The 27,190-nt window shown below is 43.5% G+C and overlaps 1 protein-coding gene across 6 annotated transcripts; it reads right to left on the bottom strand.

The window, feature by feature from the left end:
* Positions 1-1,661: 1,661 nt before the first annotated feature.
* ADNP (activity dependent neuroprotector homeobox) lies at positions 1,662-26,902 on the bottom strand. Of its 6 annotated transcripts, none has more exons than XM_072110631.1 (5): positions 26,663-26,901; positions 25,339-25,452; positions 8,810-8,926; positions 8,540-8,632; positions 1,662-6,005 (listed from the first exon to the last, which is right to left on the bottom strand). In XM_072110631.1, the coding sequence occupies exons 3-5, from the start codon at positions 8,915-8,917 to the stop codon at positions 2,952-2,954; spliced, it is 3,255 nt and encodes a 1,084-aa protein (XP_071966732.1). In that variant the 5' UTR covers positions 8,918-8,926; positions 25,339-25,452; positions 26,663-26,901; the 3' UTR covers positions 1,662-2,951. The 6 variants fall into 6 exon arrangements, with proteins under 6 accessions (XP_071966732.1, XP_071966731.1, XP_071966730.1 ...); XM_072110630.1 differs by having other exon boundaries at positions 25,339-25,455; XM_072110629.1 differs by having other exon boundaries at positions 26,378-26,901.
* Positions 26,903-27,190: the final 288 nt, after the last annotated feature.

Consider the following 27,190-nt stretch of genomic DNA (forward strand, 5'->3'; position numbering starts at 1 on the left):
TTACTTCCAGTGGATAGAAATCTGTCCATGTGGACACAGAGTATTGTATCAGAGTACCGTATTTTTCAAACTAGAAGGCGCACAAAAAATCCTTTGATTCTCAGAAATCAAAAGGTGCTCTTTGTAGTCCAGTGCGCCTTGTATATGAACCGTATTTACAAACAACATGTACTGTATAACATTTAGCTCCGCGCCAGCAATATTCTGCACCAACCCACACAGTACACAATACCCCACACTGGCAGGACAAGCAGTTCCACCAGCGCCATTGTGCTGACCATGCAGCAATCCTCATTGTCCGCCTGAGTAAGCAATTTTACCCCTATACCTGCCAGGAAAGGCGATATAAAATCTTTATAGAAAAGTATTAGAACAATGCGTTTCATGCTCAGACCGAGCGCTTCATCTGGTTCATAGATCTTAGGGGCATACATGGAAATATTTATATTGACAAATGAGTCCTTGTCTGACAGTTTCCGAGCGGTATGACCATTTCCGGTAAGACTCCATGGATAATATATTAACAAGTAATAACAGGTTAACAAAAAGACAACATTAATACATAAAGATTACCTGTATAGACCATACATAAATAACGAAAAAAACATAAGAACACTGATATAAAATGTCAAGTATCATCCGGTCACCAGAGTGACAGGCTGAGGGGGCGGAGTCTGGGGTAAGGAGACATGAGGGGTACAAAAGGCTCTTTTCTCGAAAGATAATGATGGAAGCCGGTATGGCCAGAACGCATGGTAGGCAGGTATGGAGTACTGCAAGGATGGTGTAGACTACGATTACGGGATCTGATATGGATCAAACCCTTGTTAAAGACTACAACTACGGAAGCCGATATGGATCAAGGTGAAAGAAATGCGTGGACGCTCAACAAAGCATTTATTCTATATGCGTTACTTTCCAAATTTTACTATTAAAGCCGTTTTCGGCTCCGGGAGCGTGGCTGCAGGAGGATGCCAACAGAGAAAAACCACGAGCGATTTTCAGAGTTGTGCACAACTGCCAGGTTAGTAGTTCCACTACTACTTTCACATTACAACTAACGGAGGATACTGCACTATAGTAGCGCCCCTTTCTCCACTCTTTCAGATTTTTAGCCCTGTAACGGGAATTAACTAACATTCTGCCTGAGGGGGGGAAGAGAATGGGCAGAGGGAGGCCTCTTAACCCCTGCAGCATCACCCTTGCAACATTAACCCCTAACATCCCATACCTCTGAGATCTGAACTCTGAACTGGAGACATGTTTGCCTGGAACTGCAGCTGCCTTGAACTGTGCACAAGTCTGCCACCTGCTGGTCATTCATCCTTATAATTAGGTGCGCCTTATAATCCAGTGCGCCCTATAGTCCGAAAAATACAGTATTCAGAGCTGAGTGATACTAACGGCTTGACCATGGACAGATGAGATTTGTGGAAGTAAACATCACTATACAAACCATATGCATTAGTTCATGAAAGTAGACAATCATATTAATCTTATAGTTTGGACTTGTGTCTTTTTCCAACCTTGCATACTATGATATTAGGACAGCACCTGATATCACTTGAGAGAAAGTTGAAAACGATTTGTTAAAGCTGTATGGACTTCCATACAAAACATTTTTCTCACCTGAGCACGGATCCACAGAATACAGCCAAAGATTGACATTAAGCACAATACAGCTTTTTATTTAGATGCTTAAATGAATACAAAGGGAAAGAAAGATCACAAAATACTACTACAACAGTGTGCCAAATATTAGATGGAATAAATGATCACCACTAGGTGGGCAACTAAATATACTAATAACAAAAAATACGGCATTGTGTTTTCTCTTGCTTGATACTTAAAACACAATACATATTATACAGACCTCTACCTTTAGAAAGGTATCGGAATATTCTGACTAGCAAACTGTTTGTTTGTCCTTGCAATGGATCCCCCTAGTTTAAAGCATACATGCCACTTACAAAACAGCAGAAGCGGCCATTCTGTGGAATGCACAGTCAATCCCATTATTGGGAACCATCATCATTATGACACCATAGGCCAAGTAAAGGATGGGCATCCTGGATACTCACTCCACGGAATAGTCGCCTGAGCAGTACGTTAGCACCATGGCAGCTTTAATATACAGTTACCTCTCTTCCAGGATACCAGCTTTTCCATCAGCTCAATGATCAAGGTTTGGGGCAGCAAACAATGTATTACAATAGTCCAGATATATTTCTTATTACCAAGTCCTTTTTCAGATTGTACAGATTATGTGCAAAAACCCAAGTTCAAAATTCATAAGTGTGTTTTTTTATCTTTTTTTCTTAACTATAGCAGTTTCAAGCCTTTTGCCAAGTAAACTAGATACAGCGTTATTACACAGCAGGCCGTCACTAAATAAAAAAACCTATAGTGGGTACACAAGAACAATTTCAGAAGTCTCACTTTGAAGAAATCTAAAATACTGTACAAATATACATATTAACTATTCAGAATGAATACATGTCCAGGGGAGGAGTGGGGAAAAAAATAAATGTGTGTCCCAAATTTCTATACACAGTGAGCCAGAAAATTTCTGAATAACCTGCAGAGGGCATCATGTAGTTCAGGGGAGGGAAACCTTGCATTCATTGAAGTTTGATGAGTTTCTCTGCATCAAGTTTTTTTTTTTTACCTTTTAAATTTTTTGTAAGAGAAAACAAAAATAGAAAAATAACAAAAATGATGAACATCTTGAGAAACTCAAAAGGAAGCGGATAAAACATCTTTTCGTATCGTCCAATGTTGCTTGTCACATCAGTATGTGCCAAACGCAGGAGGAAGGTAAGCGGTTGAAATAAAGGGTGGATTTTCCAGCGTCAGACTCCATCACTGTGCAGGAAACCTACCACAAGTAACAGTTTGATAGAAGAGCTTAACAATCCTGTACATACAAGTGGTATCTAAAAAGATTAAACCTATACTTGTTGGCTACCGAGTCCTACTCCTTGTAGACTGTTGTGCATTTTGTCTGTAACAGTCTTGTTAAAGTGATCACCGTCTTCTCTGTCATCTGTGCTAGTTTGCCACTCCATCGGCTTCTCAGACAATTTTTCCTCTTTTGTACACACATTGGAAACAGGCTTCTCTTCAGACCAGAATTCTTGTGATTTGTCAAAAAAGTTTGTTTTGCATTTTGTCTCCTCCGCGTTTCCCTCTTTTTCCAGGTTTTGGCCATTTTCAGAATCTTCACTGTAGTTTGAATCCTTACCGAGTATATCCTGCCTCACCTCTGGATCGCTGTTCTCCAAATTCAACACTGGCTGTGATACCACCGGATCACTGTTGCGATGTACAACCTCAACCTTTGGCCCACAGGGCTCAGCTTCCTCTCCATCACTATCAGAGCTGTCCAAAATGATTTCATTAGAAAGATGGTTTGTTTTTGACTGAGCATTTGCATTTTGGTTTTCTAGCAATTCCACCGAATCCTCCTCCGAGAGGCTAATGCTTTGTTCTTGACGTTGTGATTTAACATTCTTCTCTGGAGTTTGCTCAAGGACACTTTCACTTGAGTCGTCTGCAGGGTTTTCAGATGTCTCGGACGAACTAGACTCATTCAGTTTTTTCTTGTCCACTGTTTTACTTGCATTGGGAACAGACTGACTCTCATCTATGTTTTCAAACTTCCACTCATCTCCAAAGTCCATGTCATGTTGGACTTTATTGAGCTCTTTCATGTTGAAACCAAGCAAGACATTGAGCTTGTACCTCTCGCAATCTCGAGTGCACTTTTTTCTTTTGTTGCTGAAATGGGAGGCTATATCATTCTTCCATAACCACAAACTGGCTGCCAACTTTTCAATTTCTCTCCTGCTCGCATAGGGCTGAAGGTTGAAGTATTTTGTAAGGAATGTCTTTCTGGCTTCATAGGAGTCATCTTCATGGCCTCTGGGGTCCAAAGCCAAGACAACTGGCTCTTCAGGTTTATCATCTAAAATGATCGGAGCATCAGGGTCATCATCTGGCCGCCTCTTTTTGGCAAGTGCAAAATCTATGAAATCACTGGAACGTTTCATTGAAGACATTGCTTGAGTTGGATTAATTTTAATTGTACCTGTTTTGTCCTGTCCGTTCTGGGTTTTGCCTACACCTCTGCAATGAACAAGGTGCAGAGTAATAGTTGAAGCAGTCATGTTGCTGGTGTAAACGCCTAAACAGTGAATGCATTTGTAGGTAAGCTTTTTCTCAACAGGATGGACGGTCTGGATGACTTGATGTCTTTCCCTCAAATGATGGGCAAGAGCATCAGATATGGGTCCTTTTAGGATGGAAAAGCAGAGAGGACAAAGTGTTTTACCTACATCTTTTTTGTACGGCACTGCCGTTTGTGGCAGGTTTTTGACAGAAGACTCCACCTTCTCGGCTGTCTTTGCTTGAGATTTTGGAGGCGGAGCAGCGGCAGTGGCAGCTGCAGCAGCAGGCTGGTTCTGTGCATGATAAGCTACAGATTCAGCAGGAGCATCACGCAGATTGTATGTGGTGACCAGTAAATGGATGTTTGTGTGGCTTCCTTGTTGTAATGTCAAATCAAATGTCAAGGTGGAATCCGTCTTGGGTGCCATTTCTTCATCTGCATGAACCACTCTCATGTGGGCTGCCATTTTCTCTACATCATTAAAAGTCGATCGACAGTACGGACAAGAGAGGCCATGGATAAGCATGTGATTTAGCAAAGTGTCAGTTGGCAAGTATCTGTTACAGTATAGACATTTGCTTGTGAAATTATGTATTTTCATAATGTAGTTGGCTACCGCTGGAACCTTTTCTGCTTTGTGCTCCTTTTCAAAATGTATGCTGTAGACATTTTCAGGAAATAACTCGTTGCAAATTGTACATATCTTCCACTTTTGAGTGGAGGATGAGGAATTGGCGGCCGCTGCAGCTGCCGCAGCAGCGGCTGCGGAGGGTTTTGCCCCAGACTGAACCAGCCCTCGAGATGCAACATGGGATGGAGTCATGGAAGCTGGTTTTAGATGGCCTCCTGAAAGGCCAGAGTTTCCAGACTGTAGAGAGTACCTTAAAGGGGCAGGCGATCTTTGCTCGTTACCAAGAGAGTAAGACCTCACGTTCCCACCAGGAAGCATCTGCTTCATGGACTGGGATTGCTGGGGGATGGACACAGAAGCATTACCACCCATTCCTAACCTCATCTGTTGCCCAACAGGATACCCCGAAGACATACTTTTCACCCCATAGTTATTCTGTTGCATGTGGACATTGGACATCATGTTGGAATTCATTGATGGCTTTGGTATTGAAAGTCTGTTCACCATTTGTTGAGAAGGAAGAGTTCGGACATTTCCTGTGGACATTGGACCCATTCTTTGAGGAATGCCCATGGGTTTTTTATCTTGTGGCTTTGGAGCTATCAGCATTAATGGCTTGGACCTAGGAACAACTACATTTGTGTGTCCTATCATAGCGGTCACTTGGTATCCAATTCGCTCATGATCTTCAATTACATGCTGAACTAAGGTTTCATAAGTTTTCGGCATGAACAGGCAACGCTTGCAATGAATGCCCCCATCATTGCTTGGGCTTGACACAGCACCATTCAGCGATTTTTCACCACCCTTGGCAACATATGGGGCCGCAACATGCTGGAAATGTTCCCTGTATATATGCTTTCTCACCACTTCATAGAGAGGATCTCTGTAAGTGCACTTTTTACAATAATAAACCGCTTGCTCCACACTGTCAGCCTGCTTAGGTTTAAGGCTATCAAGCTTATTTTTATCTTTAAAAGCACTGAGAACTGGGCTTGGTTGAGGGTTGTTTGGTGCATGGAACACCTTAATGTGCATTTCCAAAGTTTTTCTGTCTCCATTGTAAGTACAGTATGGGCAGTTGAGAAGGATCCGATTCTCAAAGTCTTCATTGTGGACATTTCGAAAGTGACTTTTGTAGGCAGAAAAGAACTTTGAAGAGAAAGGACACTGGCTGCAGCAGAACTGTTTTGTTCTGTAGTCCTGTAAGAAAAGAATAGAAAATTCAGCAATACAGCACTAGACAACATTGACAATGTGGTATTCTAAGCAGTTCCTCATCACTTAAAATATTTAAGTACCACCACCATGATTATTTTTGATCATTGCCGTAAAATGTAAAAATGTAGGTTGATCCCTATAACAGGCAAAGGAACAGGGCTAGACAAATGTGAAAAAGCTCCTCACTCCACAGTGCCATTTACATTTTCTATACAGGAGGAACTTAAGGGGCACAGTTCTAAAGGGGGTGTGCATGCTGGACAAGTGGTCGATAAACTAAATTAATATGGACTATACTATAGACTACAATTTGGAATATCAGTTTATCAACAACATCTATAATCTTTCATTTTCTGAGGAAAGAGGCTTGTTGGGCTTGTTTTCTGCGTAACAAATTGCACTTCATAGTGACGGTAATTACCTAGTTCGCGACCGGGTCGCGCTGCATGGAGAGGGCTCACGGGCTGAGCCTTCTCCATAGCCGGTAAGTCTTTGCTGCATATTGCAGCACCGATCGCGGGTGTTATCACAGCGATGGCTGCCGGCATAGCGGCGTGATGTCATCGGGGAGCGGCGATCCGTCTCCATGGTAGCCTCGGGTCTTCTGAAGACACAAGGCTATTTCGTTTTAACCCCTTCATTACAATGTGCTGATAGCACATTGTAATGAACGAGGAGGAATGAGGAGGAAAATCCCCATATACTGCCATACTACAGTATCTCAATACGATAGGATCGATCAGACAACCTAGGGAAAAATAGTAAAAAGAAAAATAAAAAACCCCTAAAACTCAAATCACCCCCCTTTCTCTAGAACTGACATAAATATAAATAAACAGTAAAAATCATAAACACATTAGGTATCGACGCGTCTGAAAATGCCTGATCTATCAAAATATATTAACGGTTTTTCAATGCGTTTAACCCCGTAACGGAAAATAGCGCCCAAAGTCGACAATGGCACTTTTTTGCCATTTTTAAAAATCTAAAAAATTTTTATAAAAAGTGATCAAAAGGTCGTACAGTCCTAAAAATGATATTGAAAATATTATCAAATTTCGCAAAGAATGACACCACCCACAGCTCCGTACACCAAAGTATAAGAAAGTTATTAGCGCCAGAATTTGGGGGGGGGAGGGGGGTAGGAGAAATTACAAAAATTAAAACCTCCTGTACAAAAATTATTTTTTTGAATGTATGAAAACATAAAACCTATACAAATTTGGTATCCCCTTAATCGTACCGACCCAAAGAATAAAGTAGACATGTCATTTGGGGCGCTCAGTGAAAAAACGTAATATCCAAGCCCACAAGAAAATGGTGCAAATGCGTTTTTTTCACCATTTTGACTGCATTTGGAATTTTTTTCCCCGCTTCCGAGTACATGGCATGGAATATTTAATACAATAACTATGAAGTGCAATTTGTTACGCAAAAAACAAGTCGTCACACAGCTCTTTACGTGTAAAAATAAAAAAAAAGTTATAGATTTTTGAATGTGGGGAGTGAAAAATGGACATGAAAAAACAGGAAAGGGCCCGGTTAATATCTCATGCCGTGTACCGTTATTTTAGCACTTCACATTTTTAATTTTATTAAAATACCGTACATCTAATTTTTTGGTGTTTTATTAGTCCCACGTGGGCACCTGAACATGTGACCATTTGAACCCTAGTGTAATATGCTGCGCTACAGACGAAATATAATGTCACATATAATACATGGTCAGTGTAACTGACAACCCATTAATTGATCAAACTCTTTTAAAGACCAAGCTTATCGATTTTCATCATGTCCATACTATCTTACTCATGTCTAGCTAATAAAGGAATAAGCAGATGTCTGAATTTATAGACGACAAGTTATCTTGAATTATTTAATGTCACAAAACTAAGTATCAAATCTGCACCGACCGTAATTTTTAAAGTGTGCATTGGTTCTTTTGCAATATACCAGGCAACAACAAAATCAAAACTGTTCCCAACTGATATCAGGACATGGCTTTACGTTTAGTCCTAATTCACATGCCCGTTTGTGGGACTGTATGCGCCCATCTCTGGGGATATATGTCCCCATAAATGGCAATGGCTGCCCGGTGGCGGCATGTGTGGCACAGTTCAGTGTCGAACACCGGGAAAAGAGAGCATGCTCCTTTTCCCGAGTGTGCCCCCGTTTCCTATGGAGTAGGGAGGGGTTACCTCCTCCTCCTCAGCGCACACCGCCGTGTGAATGTACCCTTAGGAAGAGGGGAAAAAGTGCTTTATTTATAGCAACTATAGATATGAAGACTGACTTCTGAAAAACTCTTAACACAATCTGACCAAACCTGCACGCTTTTTGCTCAGCAAAGGCATACAATTTTCAACACAGTTTGTGGGCAAGAGGCCTTAAAAGAGGTATTTTCCGCTGGTATAAAGCTATACATATATTGCAAAGTGGAAAGGGGCCGTGGAAATTTAGCACAGAGGTACCATTGTCTTTATAAAGGTTAACAGATTAAAGAGTGCAAATAATACCTGATTTTTAGTTAGTGAGGGGTCCCACAAGCCAACATCATCCCAAGATGTGTTTTTCACATAGAAGTCATTGGGTTCAAATTGCTTAAATTCCTGCAGGTAACCAAAAAAAAAAACAAAAAAAAAAAAAAAAAAAAAACAAGCAATTAAATTACATACATGTACACCCCCCTACACATAAATTTGCAGTTAAAGTAAGGCCCTTCTGAAAGCAGCATTGTCTCTACTACAGGTTATATACACTCAATTTCATCCAAAACAGACACTCACGTCTACATGGTCTTTACAGTACTCTAGTCCAATATCACCCAAGATCTTCTTTACTGTCTTCCTTGCTTTTCGTAAACTGCCCAGATTATTCACCGGAAGTTGAAACATTATTGCCGCCTGGTAGAAGAAAAAAAATAATTGATACAAGTTTTAGATACAAATAAATATAACACCTAACCTTTAACAAATGTTAGCACTGCTGTTTGGCTGGCAGATCATATTCCTCTATGATGCAAGGACTCCCATTACTGCACTCGGGATCTGACCAGCAGATGGGTCTATTTCCCCAGGCCGAGCATGTTCACATTTAGGCATGCTCTGACTGTGCATACCAAAATGGCTGCCAACCCACGATAGGACTGCCACCATAACCCACTAACATGCAAAAGAGCTGACCGTAAACCCAAAATTGGTTGCCATGACAGCCTCAAGTCTTTGCAGATGTCATGCAACCTCAGGGTCTTACAAATTAGTTACAAAACGCCATATACTGCAATCACACCCTTTTCACTAGAACACCTTTGTACACATTTTAATTTTTGAAAGTGTATTAAAAACACAAAACCTATATAAATTTACCAAACCAAAGAATAAAGTAGTTTTATCATTTGAAGTGCACATTGAAAGTTGCCAAAAATCGCATTGCGTCAGTTTTTACCAATTTCATCACAGAAAAATTTCACCCCCGCCCCTCTCCATAGGGATACATGGCGCCGTATGCCGAGAAAAGATAGGACATGTCCTATCTTTTCACAGCTATGGAACTGTAGTGCCACACACACGTACCGCTTCCGTACGTCGCCGGGCGCTCATTGCTGGCCGATGGAGATTGTGTATGAGACGTTTATACGTCCCCTGAACGGCTGTGTGAGTCAGCCCAAGTCAGAACTGTATATTTTATTATTGTAACCCAAGCAAAATTTTTTTGGTCTCTGACAAATGGATTTTATTAAGAAAAAGATAGTATTCTGAAGCATGCAGTCTTGGAAAAGATATGAAAATTCAACACATGCGGGTCACCCAGGCAGTACAGCATAAGGCCACATTCTCACGACCGCAGCGGGACGTATGTACGGCTGCAAGCCTGAGGGCGTACCTACTACCCCCATAGACCGGCAATGGCCGCACGTACCTCTCTGTACATGGGGAAAAGATAGGACATGTTCTATCTTTCCCAGTGTTTCGGCCTGCGCGCCGTGGATTTCTATGGAGAGAAGAGGGATCACCCCTCCTCTTTATGGCGCCGGACGTATGCCCGCCCGGCCATAGCCGTACAGCATATGTCAATGTAAATGCAACCTACAACACTGAAAAAACCAAGAATCAGGCATTATGATAGTGAGGCCTTATAGCCATAATTTGTACATGAACATCTTAAGGCTACATTCATACAAATGTGTGATTTCTCATGTCCTGCATTTCCGTGCCGTATGAGCCTGTATATTTTTTTACGTTTTTCATCCATATGCAGCACGTAAGTAACCTGTATTTTATACGTCCCCATAGACTTTTAGGACATACGGAACTGAAATACGAGAGAAAATTGGACATGCTCTGTATTTTTATATGGCTAGTATATGTTACGGTGTTAACTGCAATATAAATGGTTGGACCTATTGAAATGAATGTGGCCGCATGTAACCCGTAAAAAAGCGGTACAGTAAGCATACAGCCGTTTTCTTACGGTCAAGTGAATGTAGCCTTCGACATTGTTAATTTATTTTCCCCCCAAAATGTTTTGTGTAAAACCTTATTCCCATACAGCAGCATAGTCTACACTGCAAAGCTGTTATCAAGGATTTAAACACTGTGGTATTCATGTGGAATACACAGGAGCAACAAGAACGCCTTTAAATCACTGCAGATTATAATAATCCTGCATCGTAACACTATCGCAGGAAACAGTGCAACATCTGTAAATTTGACCAACACAAGTGGCAGGAGGTCTAGCTCTGACCCCACCCCCTTTCCCAGGCAGGTGACTTGAGTGCATAAATTAAAATAGGAGGTTCCCTGTGGTGCTTGGGCGGCGTAGCCCGAGTACTGCAGGGTAACTTGCAAATGCAATACTCGTCCTTTATGCCTGTTGGGCAGGGAGGGGTGTTTAGCATTGCTGTCATGCACCTGCACAGGCGGTGGCACAATTCTACACTAGGTCAGACATGGTGTAGAAGTGTCCCCCAGCAGCGCAGTACTTCGCTGTGCTGCTGGCCACCAGGATTTATCAGGTGGTGAGCAAGGGGCGAAAACACCATCATACGAGGCACTTAGCGCCAGCCTATAATGAACGTGCCCCAAGTTCCTAACGATGAAATCAACTTCACATCGCAATGTAAATTAAAGATATTGACAACACATGTGCTGTGACATTGCTCTATAAAAGCTGGTAAAATCATAATGGTTAAAATCCTACAATGAAATGCAAGTAGGCCTTCAACCACTTTGACGGCTCTAAATTCAGGTTTTTGTTCTTCACTTGTTGCATTCCAAAAGCCTGCAGGAAAAGCCGTTCTTCCAAGTGCATAGTTTGGTAGGTATGCTGTAGGTATATTGAGAGGTTTTTGCATCTCCGACTAAGTTGTTTGTACTTTTACTTGATAGCATGCAGTAGTAGAAGGTGTCAACGGGACGAGCAGATATTTATACCAATACCATTTTGGGAACAGCATAACATTTTGCCTGGTCTAAGGCTAAATGGAAAAAATAGTAACAGTGTTTACCCTATGAGATAATTTGGCAATTTTCGAGGCAGGAATACTGTCATGTTTTTAATTTAAACAAGCATTCTAGTAAAAGAATATATAATATACTACAACACAACTGTAGATCAGAAAACATATCCTAGCACACACGCATGGCGTTAGTTGCTGGGGTTTAAACATGAGCTTCAGCAAGAGGGATTCAAGTCTCTATTTCCCTAATCTCAGGAGAGAGATTTATATCTATTTTCCCAATTTGCTCGAAATGGTCACTATTAGCAGACACACTTTTATTCCCCGTTTCTGATCGAGTAAGGTAAAACCACCGAGAGTATGATTGTGTGGTACTTTTATTTATTCCATGTGGGAACTCATTTCACATCTTCCCGATTTCTCAAACTCATGCTAGGGTACAGTGGTCTCCCTAATGATCCCCCGTAGAGGTTGCGCATGGGGAGCAAGTAATTTATTATTCTTCCTCTTGTCCACCCTCCGGCGTGTTGAGGGGGAGGACTACTACACACTATAGTATAACTAATAGATTCTTAGTATATCCCACCGACGTGTTTCGCCAAATATCATGGCGTCCTCAGGGGTAACGGGGCTATAAAGCAGCACACCGTACGGAATGGTGGTAAGTGGGGGCCCAATTCCAGCATCCAACCAAAGGGTTGGAGGCTTGTTCTTATTAACCAATCCTCCCCTCCCCCGTCTCCTGCTCCTACACAGATTGTAAGCTCTTGTGACCATTGGACAAGCACTGTCACCTCCTGTGTCCCCTGCTCCTCCTCATAAATTGTAAGCTCTTGTGACCATTGGACAAGCACTGTCACCTCCTGTCCCTTCCCCCATTGTCATAGATTGTAAGCTCTTGTGACCATTGTAAGATCACTGTCACCTCCTGGGTCCCATGGAGTCCACCCATGCATAGAATCTCAATCATAACTATTTTGTACTTTATTGAATACATCTAATGTCAGGCTCAGATAACCAGTATTAATCAATTGAACTCCCTGGGAATAGGTCAGTCACACAAACCTGTGAGAACACCACAGCAGGCACAGGACCACCACAGCAGATGACAACAAACACCTTTGAAATCAAACGCTCCTCCACTCTCCTTTCTCTCAGACTTTGCCAAATCTGCTAGCGCGCAAGTGCAGCCGTATCTATTAGAACTAGAGAGATGGTCAGGAGGAGCAGAGACCCCAGTAGTGGTCACAATTCCGGTCCTCCTGCCTGTGCCTTGCCCCGCCCCTTTTTAGTGTAATGTGATTCCCCTGCTGCTTCCTGTATGTGATATTACACGAGACACAGAGCAGCTTGGAGAAGACAGTGACCGGCAGCAGTGAGTGCTCAGGGGGCGTGGCTTTAGCTTCTCTTCTGCCGGCAGAAGCAGAGACGTCTCTGCAGTGTAGTGGGTGGGTGTGCACGTGACTGCTCTGTGCACTCCGCTGTCCGCTCTGCTCCTTGCACACTAGCAGGCGGCAGCGGCACATCACTACTGGCCAGAGTAAATCAGCCTCTGCATGCGTCAGATGCTTGTAGAGGCGTTATTGCGATCTCTGTGTTGACACATACACACAGTATAACAGCAACTTGCTGCAAAAATGAATATGCCAACAAGAAATCAAGGAAGTCTCTTGAACTACTCAAACAGAATGGTATATGCAACAGTAACATGATTGCAGACCAAATAAATGCTTCATCCTTTTATACCAAGTTTATCTATCCTTCCATTGCAAAGCAGTAGCTTGCGATAGTAGGTCTCGTGAGTAGTGTCCTCATTTTTATTGCTCTGTAATGTTTTTTGGTTGTATATGTACCCCATGTTCCTTACATCACTTGACGACCACATTATATTGACTAACATAGGGAGAATGCTGTACCTTTATATACCCAGTCCCTTCTTCAAATTATTCTTACAGGTAAAAACACATTGCAGAAGATTCCCCATTACAATTACTCATGAGGGAGACCTTCAGAGTCCCCAATGCATAACAAGTATGTTTTCCAGGCAGCAGCTTAAATATGCCCAGGCCTGCTTAGCAACAAACACTGCCGCCTGTAGATGCCCAAACAGAAAACCATACTCATGCCACTGATTGGACTCCAGTTTACAGACATTGGACTGGCTACCAATTACCTGTTAACAAACATGGTGTGTGTCCCCCAGACCAACAATGCAGTTATAAGGCCTTCCCATATCACCTAAAATTAAAGCACTGTACCTTAATTACAGACATTTTTCTGATTGTTCCCGATTGTTAGGACATTCTGCTGCCTGGAAAAAATACTTAGGGACCATCTGCCAATATTTAAATAGAGAAATATAAAACGGTTTACGTATAGGAAATGGTGTCTTTTTTTAAATTGGTGCCTTGTGTCACAGGGGTCAGTATTGGGGCCACTTTTTAATATTTTTTATTAATGACCTTGTAATGGGTTTACACAGTCAAGTTTCAATAATACTGAGGTCGATAGTTTAGCATTACAGAGGGATGCTTGAGGAGTGGGCAGAGAAATGGTTGTTGAGGTTTAATGCAGATAAATGTAAAGTTATGAACTTGGGCTATGGAAGTAAAAAGTATAATTATTTTCTAAACGGTCAATTACATGGTAAAACTAGAGCTGAAAAAAAACTTGGGGGTATTGGTGGATGGTAAACTTAATTTTGGTAACCAGAGCCTGGCGGCTGCTGCTAAAGCTAATCAAATTATGGGATGTATCAAGAGAGGAATAGATTCTCATGATAAGGACATAGGTTTGCCCTTATACAAATCAATGGTCAGACCACACATGGAAAACTGTGTGCAGTTTTGGGCACCAGTGTATAAAAAGGACACACAAACTCGAACGGGTGCAGAGGAGAGCAACCAAGATTATTAGCTGCATTGGTTGGTGCATGCAATGAGGAGAGGTATACTAACCTCCCTCCCTCTCACCCCATGCTTTCCTACAGGATGGGGAGAGTTAGAAGTCCATGAAGACATGATGTGATTTCATGTGATCAGAAACATACATGGAGGTACACAAGGCAAATTTTGGGGGACCTTAGATGACATCACCCTGGTCACATGACAAAAAATTATGAATAGTGAGGAGGCATTAGGCATGTAAAGCAGTGTTTGGAAGGAGCTGGCCAAGCAAGACATACCTCCTTTAATGCCAGGTAACAAAGATACATAAAGCTGATTTTATGCACATGTAAGGGGAAACTATTTTTAGCTAAAAGAAGGCTGTAATTTAGTTAATATGGCTCTATGAGAACCGGTCACTAGCTGTATCTGTAAAAACGTGTTAACAAATTCCCTTTAACTACACTCTATACTCTTCCCCCATGTACATGGTCTTACACAGTATAGCAGCTCAACTACATTCATTTGAAATGGGGCAGTAATTCTTGGCTTCCCACCACACTGGAAATTGAGCTGGTCTAACAGGCATGTCCCCCATTGATATGGCGCTGAAATCAGCTGACCCATGGGAGTCAGACAAGGCTAAGCCAACATATCAGATGATAACCTACAAATAGGTCATCAAGAACACAAAAGACAGAAACCCTCTAGAACAGAGTATATCTACCAAGATATTAGCATCTGGAAAGCACCTTGATATTACCAGAACACAAAAAAATTGTGTGTAATGCAGCAGAAAAAAAAAGCTTGTATTTATGGCCAGAGGAAAGACTTCACCATCAGAGTTTGCACTAACATTCTTCCAGAAGAGTAATACTCTTACCATTTTTGATGAATATTTTTAGCCGAGGAAGAATATGAAATATAAACATAACTCATTGTCGTATATAATGTTAACAGACAGCTATCGCAAATTGAGCCACTTGCGGACATACGCAGGACTATTATATAAGGCTCACAAGCAGAGACTGTGCCATTAGTTGCAGATGTCAGCTGTATATTGCACTAAAAATGTTGTAAAATGTTATGTGGCCCATAACGATACAACTGAATAGAAGAACTACTCGCAAAAAAAAAAAAAAAAGGCCTTAACCAGCTCAGTCAATTGAAAAATACAGAAGTTATGCCTCTAAAATGGCAATGCTACAACAAACGAGACTGAATTTTTGCTTTTATTCATTAAAATTAGGGCGAAAGAAAAAAAATAAATAAATAAGGGCACTGGGGTAATTGTAGTCACCCATAGAAAAGATATTATTATTTCCACGCTACGGTAAGCTGGGCCAAAAAATTTGCTAAAAATCCAAAGAAAGAAATCAGAGATGTTCTTTTCCTCTACATAGAAAGTTAGTAAATTCTTATCAATAAGTTATAGTTGCCCCAACATTAAGTTTCTGTAAAATGTAGCTCATCACACAAAAGAAAAATATACCCTCACAACTGCACATTATCAAAAAAATTTATTTTATAGCCTGTACTTTGTGACTCTGAATGTCGCCCTTTTCTGCTAATACCCGTGTGCACGAAGGTTACCACCACATTTGTGGTACTAGCGCACCCAGGACAAACTGGGCTACAAGTCTTGCAGTTTCGTTGCCGAGAAGGAGACATTGCTGCACCACACTAGCAAAAGGTAGCCAACAGGTCTCCCTGACATGCACCTAACTGTCTCGCAAATATGTACCTCCATCTGCCCAACATCTGTTTGTTTTCGGTGTTGTAATGCTCCGGGGGATATGGCACATATCTGGTGGCATTGCCCTGTGTTCAGTTCCATGGAACAATGGTAAAGGCCTTATCCAATCCCTATTGGGTAATGCAACATTAGTGACCACAGCGGTACTCTTGTTAGGTGATAGGCTGGCGAAGCTCATTGATTGATTTATTGATTCAATTCATAACCCTGGCAACAAGAATACATATGGCAGCGAAATGGAAATCAGCTGATCTGTCTTTTACAGCAGTAAAAAATAGAATTAATCTACTGATGCTGGTTGAGTGAATTGAAACGACCAGGACTTAGGCCTTCCAGATATTCAAAGGGATATGGATTCCCTGGATCGCCTTGCAGTGCTCCCGTGCTTTTCTGTTTTCTGGCTCCCCCCCCCCCCCGGGTACCCTTACCACTTATACAGGCAGTCCCCTACTTAAAGACACCCGACTTACAGACGAACCCCTCTGCCCACCGTGACCTTTGGTGAAGCTCTCTGGATGCTTTACTATAGTCCCAGACTGTAATGATCAGCTGTAAGGTGTCTAATGAAGCTTTATTAATAATCCTTGGTCCCATTACAGGTAACATTTTTGAAACTGATTGTCACTGGGGACAAAACATTTTTTTGTCTGGATCTACAATTATAAAATATATAGTTACATACAGAGGTCGCACTAACATTTTTCCAGAAGGGTAAAAATACTCCTCTCACCATTTTTGAGGAGTATTTTTACCCGAGGAGGAGTATGAAAATTTCGGTAATACACATAGCACACACTCACCGCACACACCACACCGCACACACCACACCGCACACACCACACCGCACACACCACACCGCACACACCACACCGCACACACCACACCGCACACACAACACCGCACACACAACACCGCACACACAACACCGCACACACAACACCGCACACACAACACCGCACACACAACACCGCACACACCACACTCACCACACCGCACACACCACCGCACACACCACACTCACAACACCGCACACACCACACCGCACACACCACACCGCACACACCACACCGCACACACCACACCGCACACACCACACTCACCACACTCACAACACCGCACACACTACACTCACAACACTCACAACACCGCACACACTACACTCACAACACCGCACACACTATACAACACCGCACACACTATACAACACCGCACACACTATACAACACCGCACACACTATACAACACCGCACACACTATACAACACCGCACACACTATACAACACCGCACACACTATACAACACCGCACACACTATACAACACCGCACACACTACACAACACCGCACACACTACACAACACCGCACACACTACACAACACCGCACACACTACACAACACCGCACACACTACACAACACCGCGGCACTGCTCTTAGGTCCCGTCGATCACAAACGCAGGCAGGTAGAGATGGAGCAGGACGTGGCCCACATGCAGTGGCGTAACTAGAAGAGGCTGGGCCCCATGACAAACTTATGCATGGGGCCCCCCTTACGGCGACGTGTGCACGGCGGGCACACGTCGGCGCACGGGACAGGAGGAGAGGGTGAGCGCTGCTTACCCCCTCATACATACAGCATGTACACACATACAGTATATACAGACACACTGCATACACAAAACAAATACGCATACGTACAGCATAAACACACACAGCATATTCATACACTCGCACACACTGCATATTCATACACTCGCACACACTGCATATTCATACACTCGCACACACTGCATATTCATACACTCGCACACACTGCATATTCATACACTCGCACACACTGCATATTCATACACTCGCACACACAGCATATTCATACACTCGCAGTGCGCACACACAGCATATTCATACACTCGCAGTGCGCACACACAGCATATTCATACACTCGCAGTGCGCACACACAGCATATTCATACACTCGCAGTGCGCACACACAGCATATTCATACACTCGCAGTGCGCACACACAGCATATTCATACACTCGCAGTGCGCACACACAGCATATTCATACACTCGCAGTGCGCACACACAGCATATTCATACACTCGCAGTGCGCACACACAGCATATTCATACACTCGCAGTGCGCACACACAGCATATTCATACACTCGCAGTGCGCACACACAGCATATTCATACACTCGCAGTGCGCACACACAGCATATTCATACACTCGCAGTGCGCACACACAGCATATTCATACACTCGCAGTGCGCACACACAGCATATTCATACACTCGCAGTGCGCACACACAGCATATTCATACACTCGCAGTGCGCACACACAGCATATTCATACACTCGCAGTGCAACTGCACATACCATACACAAACAGCCCATACTCGCACACACCACACAGCACATGCACCACACACCGCACCGCACACCACACCGCACCGCACACCACACAGCACATGCACACCACACAGCACATGCACACCACACAGCACATGCACACCACACAGCACATGCACACCACACAGCACATGCACACCACACAGCACATGCACACCACATGCACACCACACAGCACATGCACACCACACAGCACATGCACACCACACAGCACATGCACACCACACAGCACATGCACACCACACAGCACATGCACACCACACAGCACATGCACACCACACAGCACATGCACACCACACAGCACATGCACACCACACAGCACATGCACACCACACAGCACATGCACACCACACAGCACATGCACACCACACAGCACATGCACACCACACAGCACATGCACACCACACAGCACATGCACACCACACAGCACATGCACACCACACAGCACATGCACACCACACAGCACATGCACACCACACAGCACATGCACACCACACAGCACATGCACACCACACAGCACATGCACACCACACAGCACATGCACACCACACAGCACATGCACACCACACAGCACATGCACAGAGCGACTTACAGGAGTAGAGGAACAGGAGAGCCGAGGAGCCGGGAAGCAGAGGAGTCGAGGGGAGCGCGGAGGAGCCGAGCAGCGGACGAGGGGGGAGAGCGGAGAGCTGGGGAAAGAGCAGCATTAGTGACAGCTCCGCCCTTCTGATGGGCTCGGTCTCAATGGCGACCGCGAACGGTACGCCACTGCCCATATGTCTCCCCTGGGGCGGGTGCTCTCACTCCGGCACGCCCCTTAGTCACGTGTCCCGCTGAGCGGTCCAGCGCGCGCTGTGATCGCGATACTGACATTTACCTCATTTGCAGCGCGCGCTGAACCGCTCAGCCTGCGCGCTACAGGGAATAATTGCCAAGCGTAACTTTACGCATGGCAATTATTTCGGGGGGTAATGGCGCCTCATCACGCGTCTATGACGCGTGGTGAGGCGTTAATGCGACCTCTGGTTACATACAAATTCAACTGTCTGTATTTTATTGCTCAACTGATACAGTAGCTGGCTATGTATCCAATGAGTCTGTTGTATACTTTATCCCCCTGTGAGGGGCATATGTTTCGCCCCATCAATGAGCTTCGTCAGCCTATCAGCTAACAAAAGGGATCTTTTTGCTTGGTGGTAAAATTAGGTGCCTAGAATTACACTCGAGTATATACAGTAAGTATAATCCTCCAAAAATGAGAGGACACATTAAAAAAACATGTCAACATAAAGCAGACAGTGAAATGTTTAGTCATCAAATTATTTCAGGGGGGTCAAACTATCTGCCTGGAAACTTTGAAAATGGGAGAATTTTTCTGAATATTTGACCACATAGCACAGCATTTCTGGTGGGGGCTGAGGTAGCAAGAGAAAACACATCCCCTTTTTTCGGATCAGTAGGTCACAGTGTATGCAGTTACGCATGTACGGGTATAAAACATTTAATATGTAGGAGACTATTCTCTACTCAGCTGAACAGAAGAAACTTTCATTAGTGCTGCAATTCCATTAATACATTTGAGCCATTAAAAGAACAGGTAAAAAAAAACCCAAAAAATCCACAGTGCTACACCTGACCAAGAAAGTATGTGGCACCAGGAAGTGAAGCTTAGTTGAAATACCATGGTTAGGAGATGAGCCGTTTTGGGAAGAAAACAGCCATGCTTTACAACCCCCATATAGCCCATTTAAATGCCATGGATTGCTCTGGAAGCTTGATAAAAAGTTTAGATTTTCTACAAAAAAAAAAAAAAAAGGGGGAAAAGTTGGAATTCAAAATTTTAAATCAAAGCATTCTACCTTCATAAGATGCTCATTCAGCTTGGCTGATCTCAGAAGCCCCAACAAGGAAGCCCCAGGAGACTTTACAGTCCTTCAGTGTGAAAGAATACATCATTCTTCATATTGCTACATTCTTTTATATAAAACCTGTACAATAAAACCCAACCAACCCAACATTTTACGATGAAAAGACAGATCCTGTGTTTCTCCAAAAATAAGTCCTGGTTACAAATAGCTATATCTTCTGAACTGTAACACCCCAAAACAGGGTCTTAGAGTCATTTCAAAGAGCATAATCTTCACTTTACTATCAAACATTTATTATCCATATGTGTGGCCCATAGAAACACAGTACACAATATTAAAGAGGAGGATCTGCCCTTTAAAACTTACAACTGTATTTGCCGATGTCATGGTTCAGAAGATATCAGTCTTAAATCTGCCCCCTCTATCATGTCAGTTGAAGGCAGTATGAAGAAGAGGATGCAATGTACCACAACCGGCTACATAGACAAGGAGGCAAATTCAAGAAAAGTAACATCGCTAGACATCACCAATTGGATCCAATGATTCTATAGACAAAAAAGTCACAAGAAATTCACAAGGAAATTCAGGGTGTGGAGAGTTATCTTGATGTTCCAAAACATGAAGATATTATTTTTGAATAAATGCTGATTTTTGTCAAACTGATGGTAGTTTCCTATTAACATACTAAACCCCAAATCTATCCTTACCTTACACTATAATGCTTTCTAAACTAAACTTTAGCTAATATGTACATTTTCCGGAGAGGCTACTAGGGGCGTGGTGTAGCCTCTCTGGACAGTGGGAGCAAAGGCTACCCCACACCCCAGTGGCCTCTGCAATCCCACCAACCTGCACGAGCACGGCATGCTCTTCTTGGCTCTATTGGAGCTCTGTGCACTCGCAGCAACTCCGGTATCAGTGCCAATGGGAGTGCCACACTGATCTCGGAGCCAATACGCATGCGAAGAGCATAATACACTTTGTAGCGTGTAAGGAAAATGAGCTTAAAATACATTTAGTCAAGAGCTTTAGCAATGCATTTATAGCACAATGGGGAGGAGTCATATCCAGCTGCTAGAATTACTCGTGATCCACGTTTACATTGTTTTTGTTCCCGAATGCAACTGTTTACCTTTAACTCCTCCCTGTTTAGTTTGAATTCCATGTGTGACCACAGCCTCAAAAGTTTCTTAGAAAACATTATTGACCTGATAGCCCAAGCATATCATGGAGCAAATCCATCATCCATAAATGGTACAACTGTTAATTGCCACCTACTACAATAAAAACCTACACAAAGAAGCAGCCAGGGTCCATGGTCACTCTGGACAGGGTGAAGAATTCCACAATTAAGGTGAGAGATGCATCCATATGACAACTATTCTACATATCGGGCCTTTAAGGAAGGGTGACAAGAAGGGAAGACATTTCTGATAGCAACCCATAAGAAGTCCAGTTCACAAAAAGCTATATAGGAGACATCACGAATATGAAAGAATGTGCCCTCTTCAGGATGACAGCAAATTTTAGCTTACTGATCTAAAAGCCAAACACTTTGGAAGAAAGCAAACAGCACATTATCCTTACCAGATCATCCCATCATGAAGCACAGTGGTGGCGGCATAATATGGGGATGCTTTGCTTAAGTACAGACTAGGAAACTAGTAAGATTTGATGGGAAAATTGATGGAACTAAATACAAGGGAAACATGTTGTAGGCTGCAAAAGACTCGAAACTGGGCCTAGGTTCACCTTCCAGTAGGATAACAACCCTAAACATCAAGCCAATAACTACAAAAGCCAAATATATTCATTTGTTGAAACGGCCCAGTTAAAGAGAAGCAGAAATTCACCCAATAAACCACTACGTTGTCAAGCATTTTAACACTTATCAGATGAAGTTTCTGCCATGGTCCAGAGTGGTGGTATTGTTCAGAAAATTAACTTGTAAAGTTTTAAATGATGTTCTAAAGTCATGGAGAGTTTAGTACTGAAGTCAAGCTCTCCCTACCAAAGAACGCCCCCTCTTCTGTGAATATCACGCCTCAGAGGCAAGGACATTAAATGAGGCAACAGATTTTCTGAGGCGGGTAGAGCTTAACTTCAGAACTGACCTCTCCGCCTTCCTGACTTCATACTGCCAATTTACACCATTGCATTCAAACCTGTTTTTTTATCAAATGATTTTCTACTATACTTTTTGCCCTACCCAGATGGTTGCCTAGTAACATTTAAAAAAAATATATATACGGATGTCATCCGTGTGCCATCTAGTTTTTTTTCCCCCACATCCATTGACTTATATGGAGGTCTGTAGTTGGCACGTGGGAAAATAAATAGTGCATGCAGCAATTTTTCTCTCACATGATCTGGAAGGTGCTGAGCCGCTTAAAAACATACTGTTATTGTTTTATGTCAATTTTTTGCTGCCTGGTTGCCTTTACGGTCCAGACATAAAATCCAATTGATAATCTGTGACCTCACTTGAAAATTGCAGTAAAGCATCCCCTCCCTATGATGATGGTATAGGTGTAGAGGAAGCTCCCTTGTCTACCTTGACTACGTATAAAATTTCTTTGGAGAGGTCTCTGTAGTGGCCATTCAGATATACCTGCATTATAATATTTACCCCACTTTAAAAATAAAAACACAAAGGCTACATTCACACGATGTATGCCCACCGTACCATAGTACGGCGGGCATACATCGGCGCTGCGGAGAGGAGCAGGGGATGCTGCTCACCCCCGCCCCTCTCCATAGGAAGATACAGCGCACGGCGCAGTATCACAGGAAAAGTTAGGACATGTCCTATCTTTTCCCGGTCTACGGAGTGGTACGGTGCCGCACCGTACTGCTCCCGTACAGGGCCGTGAGCCCATAGAAGTGTATTGGGGATGTATATAGGCCGTATATACGTCCCCCATACATGTGTGTGAATGTAGCCAAAGTTTGATAACCTGGGTTTGTAATTAAACCCACATAATCCAATAAACCAAGTTGCTCTCCACTGCACCGGTGCCACTTCAACTGTTCTTTATATACACCGGCACCAAAAATTTTATACAGTATTCCATATGTGCTCAGAGAGGGAGGAGGAGTGAAATTAGGCAGCAGCCAGCGTTCCTCCAGTGAGGTCGGTAAATGGGGCTTAAGTGTTAAATGATTATGTTTAAAAGTTTTCAAAATGAATATAATTAAAACTTTTTATTCTGTACAGGCAGACAACTGCTAAACTAAAACTGCCTATATTACTTAGAATATTAGAAGGTTTACCAATCACCTACTAGGGTTGCCCATATTGGGTCATTAAATATACCAAAACGTTATAACTCTTATATTAAGGTTGGCATTGTGCTCAGCATACTTATTTGCTATATATTACAGTGATTTGCATTTATTCTCTTGCCTGCATATATGTGTATATACATATTAAGGGGATGCATCTATGTTTTGGACCACCACTACATGCTTTTGTATGATTTTAAGGTCTAATGACCAATTTGTTTTATATTTTTTTACATTAATAAAAGGATTTGAAGTGCCAAGTAATTTTGCAGTGTACATTGTGTCATCTAGGTCTTGACAAGTTTGTTAGGGTGGTCTCACATTGGCTTTTTTTCACATCAGTGACTTTTCACTGAACTTATCTTGGTTTATGGACACATACACAGATTGTCTTTTTCTCTTCTTGGCGTCAGTGATTTTTCACTTTTTCCACACTCCCGTTTTTTTCTCACTGATCAGTTTAGAACTTATTCTTTTTGTGGATCACTGCAAAAATATTCAAGTGTGAAAAAGCCAATTGAAAACAATGGAAGCCAGGAAGAGAAAAAAAAAAAAATCTGTATGTGTCCATATGCCAAAATGGGGAAAAACAAAACCGCTAATGTGCCCTTATTCGTAGTCATTGACATATTACATGAATGGTCTTTTGTAGGCATTAACCCCTGTACATATCAGTTGGGTAGCTGAATGCTGAAATAGGTGGATTTAAAAAACAAAACAACAAAATATGCATAAGTATGTGAGAGTAAAGTGTGAGAATAATAACCAATAAGCCAAAACCGTCAGATCAATGAAGCCGAAACACTTCAGTAAAGGTGTTCCCGAGAGATTTTAAGAAGCCCTGCATTACTAGAAATTACAGTGATTGGTCAAAAATGTTGTACGAAACTGTAATACCTCCAGGACAGATTCTAGGCCATTAACAGGGTTAATATAGTAATGCTGAGCACCCAACAAGTGTTACCACTAGTGGTGAACACCTCCAAGGACAATGATCGTAATAGCACATTAAAAACCTTCAAACTAAAGCAAACAACCCAAATAGTAATAACCAATATACACGAGTGGTGCCCACTGGACTCAGATTTACCAGGGTGAGGACATAAGACTATCACAGATTCACACATTTGAAAGAAAATTAAAACTTGTAAGGCAGATAGAAACAGAAACCACATAGTCACCCAATCTTGCCCAAGCAGAGATGGATTTTTTCTGGATTCATTAGATTTGAGAATCTCAACTGAATCAGAATTTTAATTAGGGGGACCTTGGGTAGGGTGGGGAATGTGTCTGCAAGATGAAAAAATTAAAAAAAAAGTTTGTTTCAAGGTCTCAAAAACTGTACAGTGATAAGAAATCATCAGAATGACTCAAAATCCTAACATTTATTTAAAATAAAAAAATAAGTCAATTCCATGCAAAATACAAGAATACTGCGAAAAGTCGTTGGAGACCCACGACTTCCCACTTAATGGTGCAGCAGTGCAGCCACTACAAAGCAGAGGAACTTGATGTACCCCACTCCATGTGACAACAAACTACAGGCCTATTAGGCTCCACATCACAAGATCATGGAAACCGCTGTAACAGAAGTTTCTACAGTATATGGTGGTGCCATCCAGGTGGAAGGTTACATGTAAAGAATGAGAACAAACCTTTTGCTTATTAAAATTAGATCAAGAAGGTACAGAAAGGCTGGTGCCAGGTATATCTTCACACAAGGTAAGGTGGGAGCAGACAGCATCCATGCATCTAGTGTCCAATGTGTCCTGCTGGGATAGTAAATACAGACATGCTGTCAGACACTATGTGAGCATCAGCTGCCCCATACACACAGGCCGTTCTGCTCTCCGCAGTCTCCGATGCTGCTGCTGCAGCCTGGTAGGAGGCGCTGTGCTGCAGTTCCTGCTTTAGCCTCCCCTCCCCCACACCCAGCGCACAGAATGCGCCCCCTACAGGCCTCTAGGAGTCATAGCTCCGGTGCATGTTGGGTGGAGGCACAGACTCCGTGTTATTTTCCCATCCACCCCCTCCTGCCGCTGTCCGTGCAGAAGAGACAATGCCCCGGCAGAGGTGGCAGGCCGGAGGTGCCTTTGTTGTACAGTGCACACAGTATAGGAAGTGCGGAGGACAGCATGGCTACAGCCAGGGATCGCGCCTTTTTACAGCAGACAGACTGAAGGAGGGGGGGCAGTACTGTACCCGCCCCCAGAATTAACCCCTTCCCTCCACACAGCCGCATTGCTTTTATACATATTACACCCCCAGGTGTGAACCGGTACAGCACAGGGGAAATAAATCACACGTGTCCCCTGTATATGACAACAGTGTGACATGATGACAGCCCGGCAGGCCTGACCCCGTACAGGATAGACCCCTCCTCATCCATTATACACGGAGATGCCGGTGGCCTCCTGTGCATGGATGCAGTAACTCGGAGGTGACTATGTGCACGTGATGCCGTACAGATGTGACATGAGGTAAACGGGGAAGCAGCTTATTGCATCCCGCCATATATGCGAGCGAGCTGTGCCCCTGCTACCGAGCCCAAGGGTGGGAGAAGAGAAGAGGGCTCCCCCAGAGCAGACACCTCGCTATAGAAGCCCCTACACCGGTGTGCAGACCCCCGTACGTGCAGGGCTCCTCAGTGCGGGGCGCCGCTCCCCTTCCTTCCCACGGGGGGCCCTCACGTACCTTCAGTGGTGGATGTGACAGATCCAGGCTCCCCCTCACCGGCCGGCAGGGAGGGGGGTGTAGAGGCCCAGGGCCGGCGGCGGGAGATGTTGGTGATGATGAGGAGGAGGATGAGGCGGGAGCCGGCGGCCGGGTTCCTCCTCCAGACAATACACGGCGGCTCCGATCCTGCCCTGGCCAAAATGGCGTCCGAGAAAGATCGGATGTGGCGTCAGCGGCTCATTAGCATGTGGGGGGGACTCATTGTCCGGGCAAGGGGCGAAGACAGCCCGGGAAAACACAAACCTTTACGGCCTGGCGGCACGGTAGACTGTCGTGGTGCCGGCGCCCTCTGTGCCGCTGTAGGCGCGGGGAGCTCTTTGTCCTAGTACGAGAGCGGGAGAACGGCGACAGCACTACTCTGTTTCCGATAGGGGGCGCCTCTTTCTGACGGAGGGATACGAAGAGACAGTACTAAAATCACGGAGGGGGATGTACAGTGTGTGGTGTTTTTTTCCTTTTCTCTGAAGCATATCCTTCCGCGATCGGGACCTCATCCTGGACTTGGTCACGTGGTGCTGTGTGCTCAGTGCTGCGGCCATGCGGTTAGGGTGGGGATGGCAGGCTCAGGGCCCCCACTTCCTACTTATTGCAGCATGTAGCTAACACAATGGCCATCAGTATTACTGCCTGGGGCCCTGCATACTGCACTTACTTCTGCCCAGTAACCACTTAAAGTACCACCACCATTTTCAATGGAGTTTAGAACCAGCTACACTTTGACCAAGGCTCAGTCCTAGATGTACATTGAAAACACCCAACCCTGGGAACCAT

Source organism: Engystomops pustulosus, chromosome 6 (genome assembly GCF_040894005.1).
Source record: "Engystomops pustulosus chromosome 6, aEngPut4.maternal, whole genome shotgun sequence".
Lineage (NCBI taxonomy): Eukaryota > Metazoa > Chordata > Amphibia > Anura > Leptodactylidae > Engystomops > Engystomops pustulosus.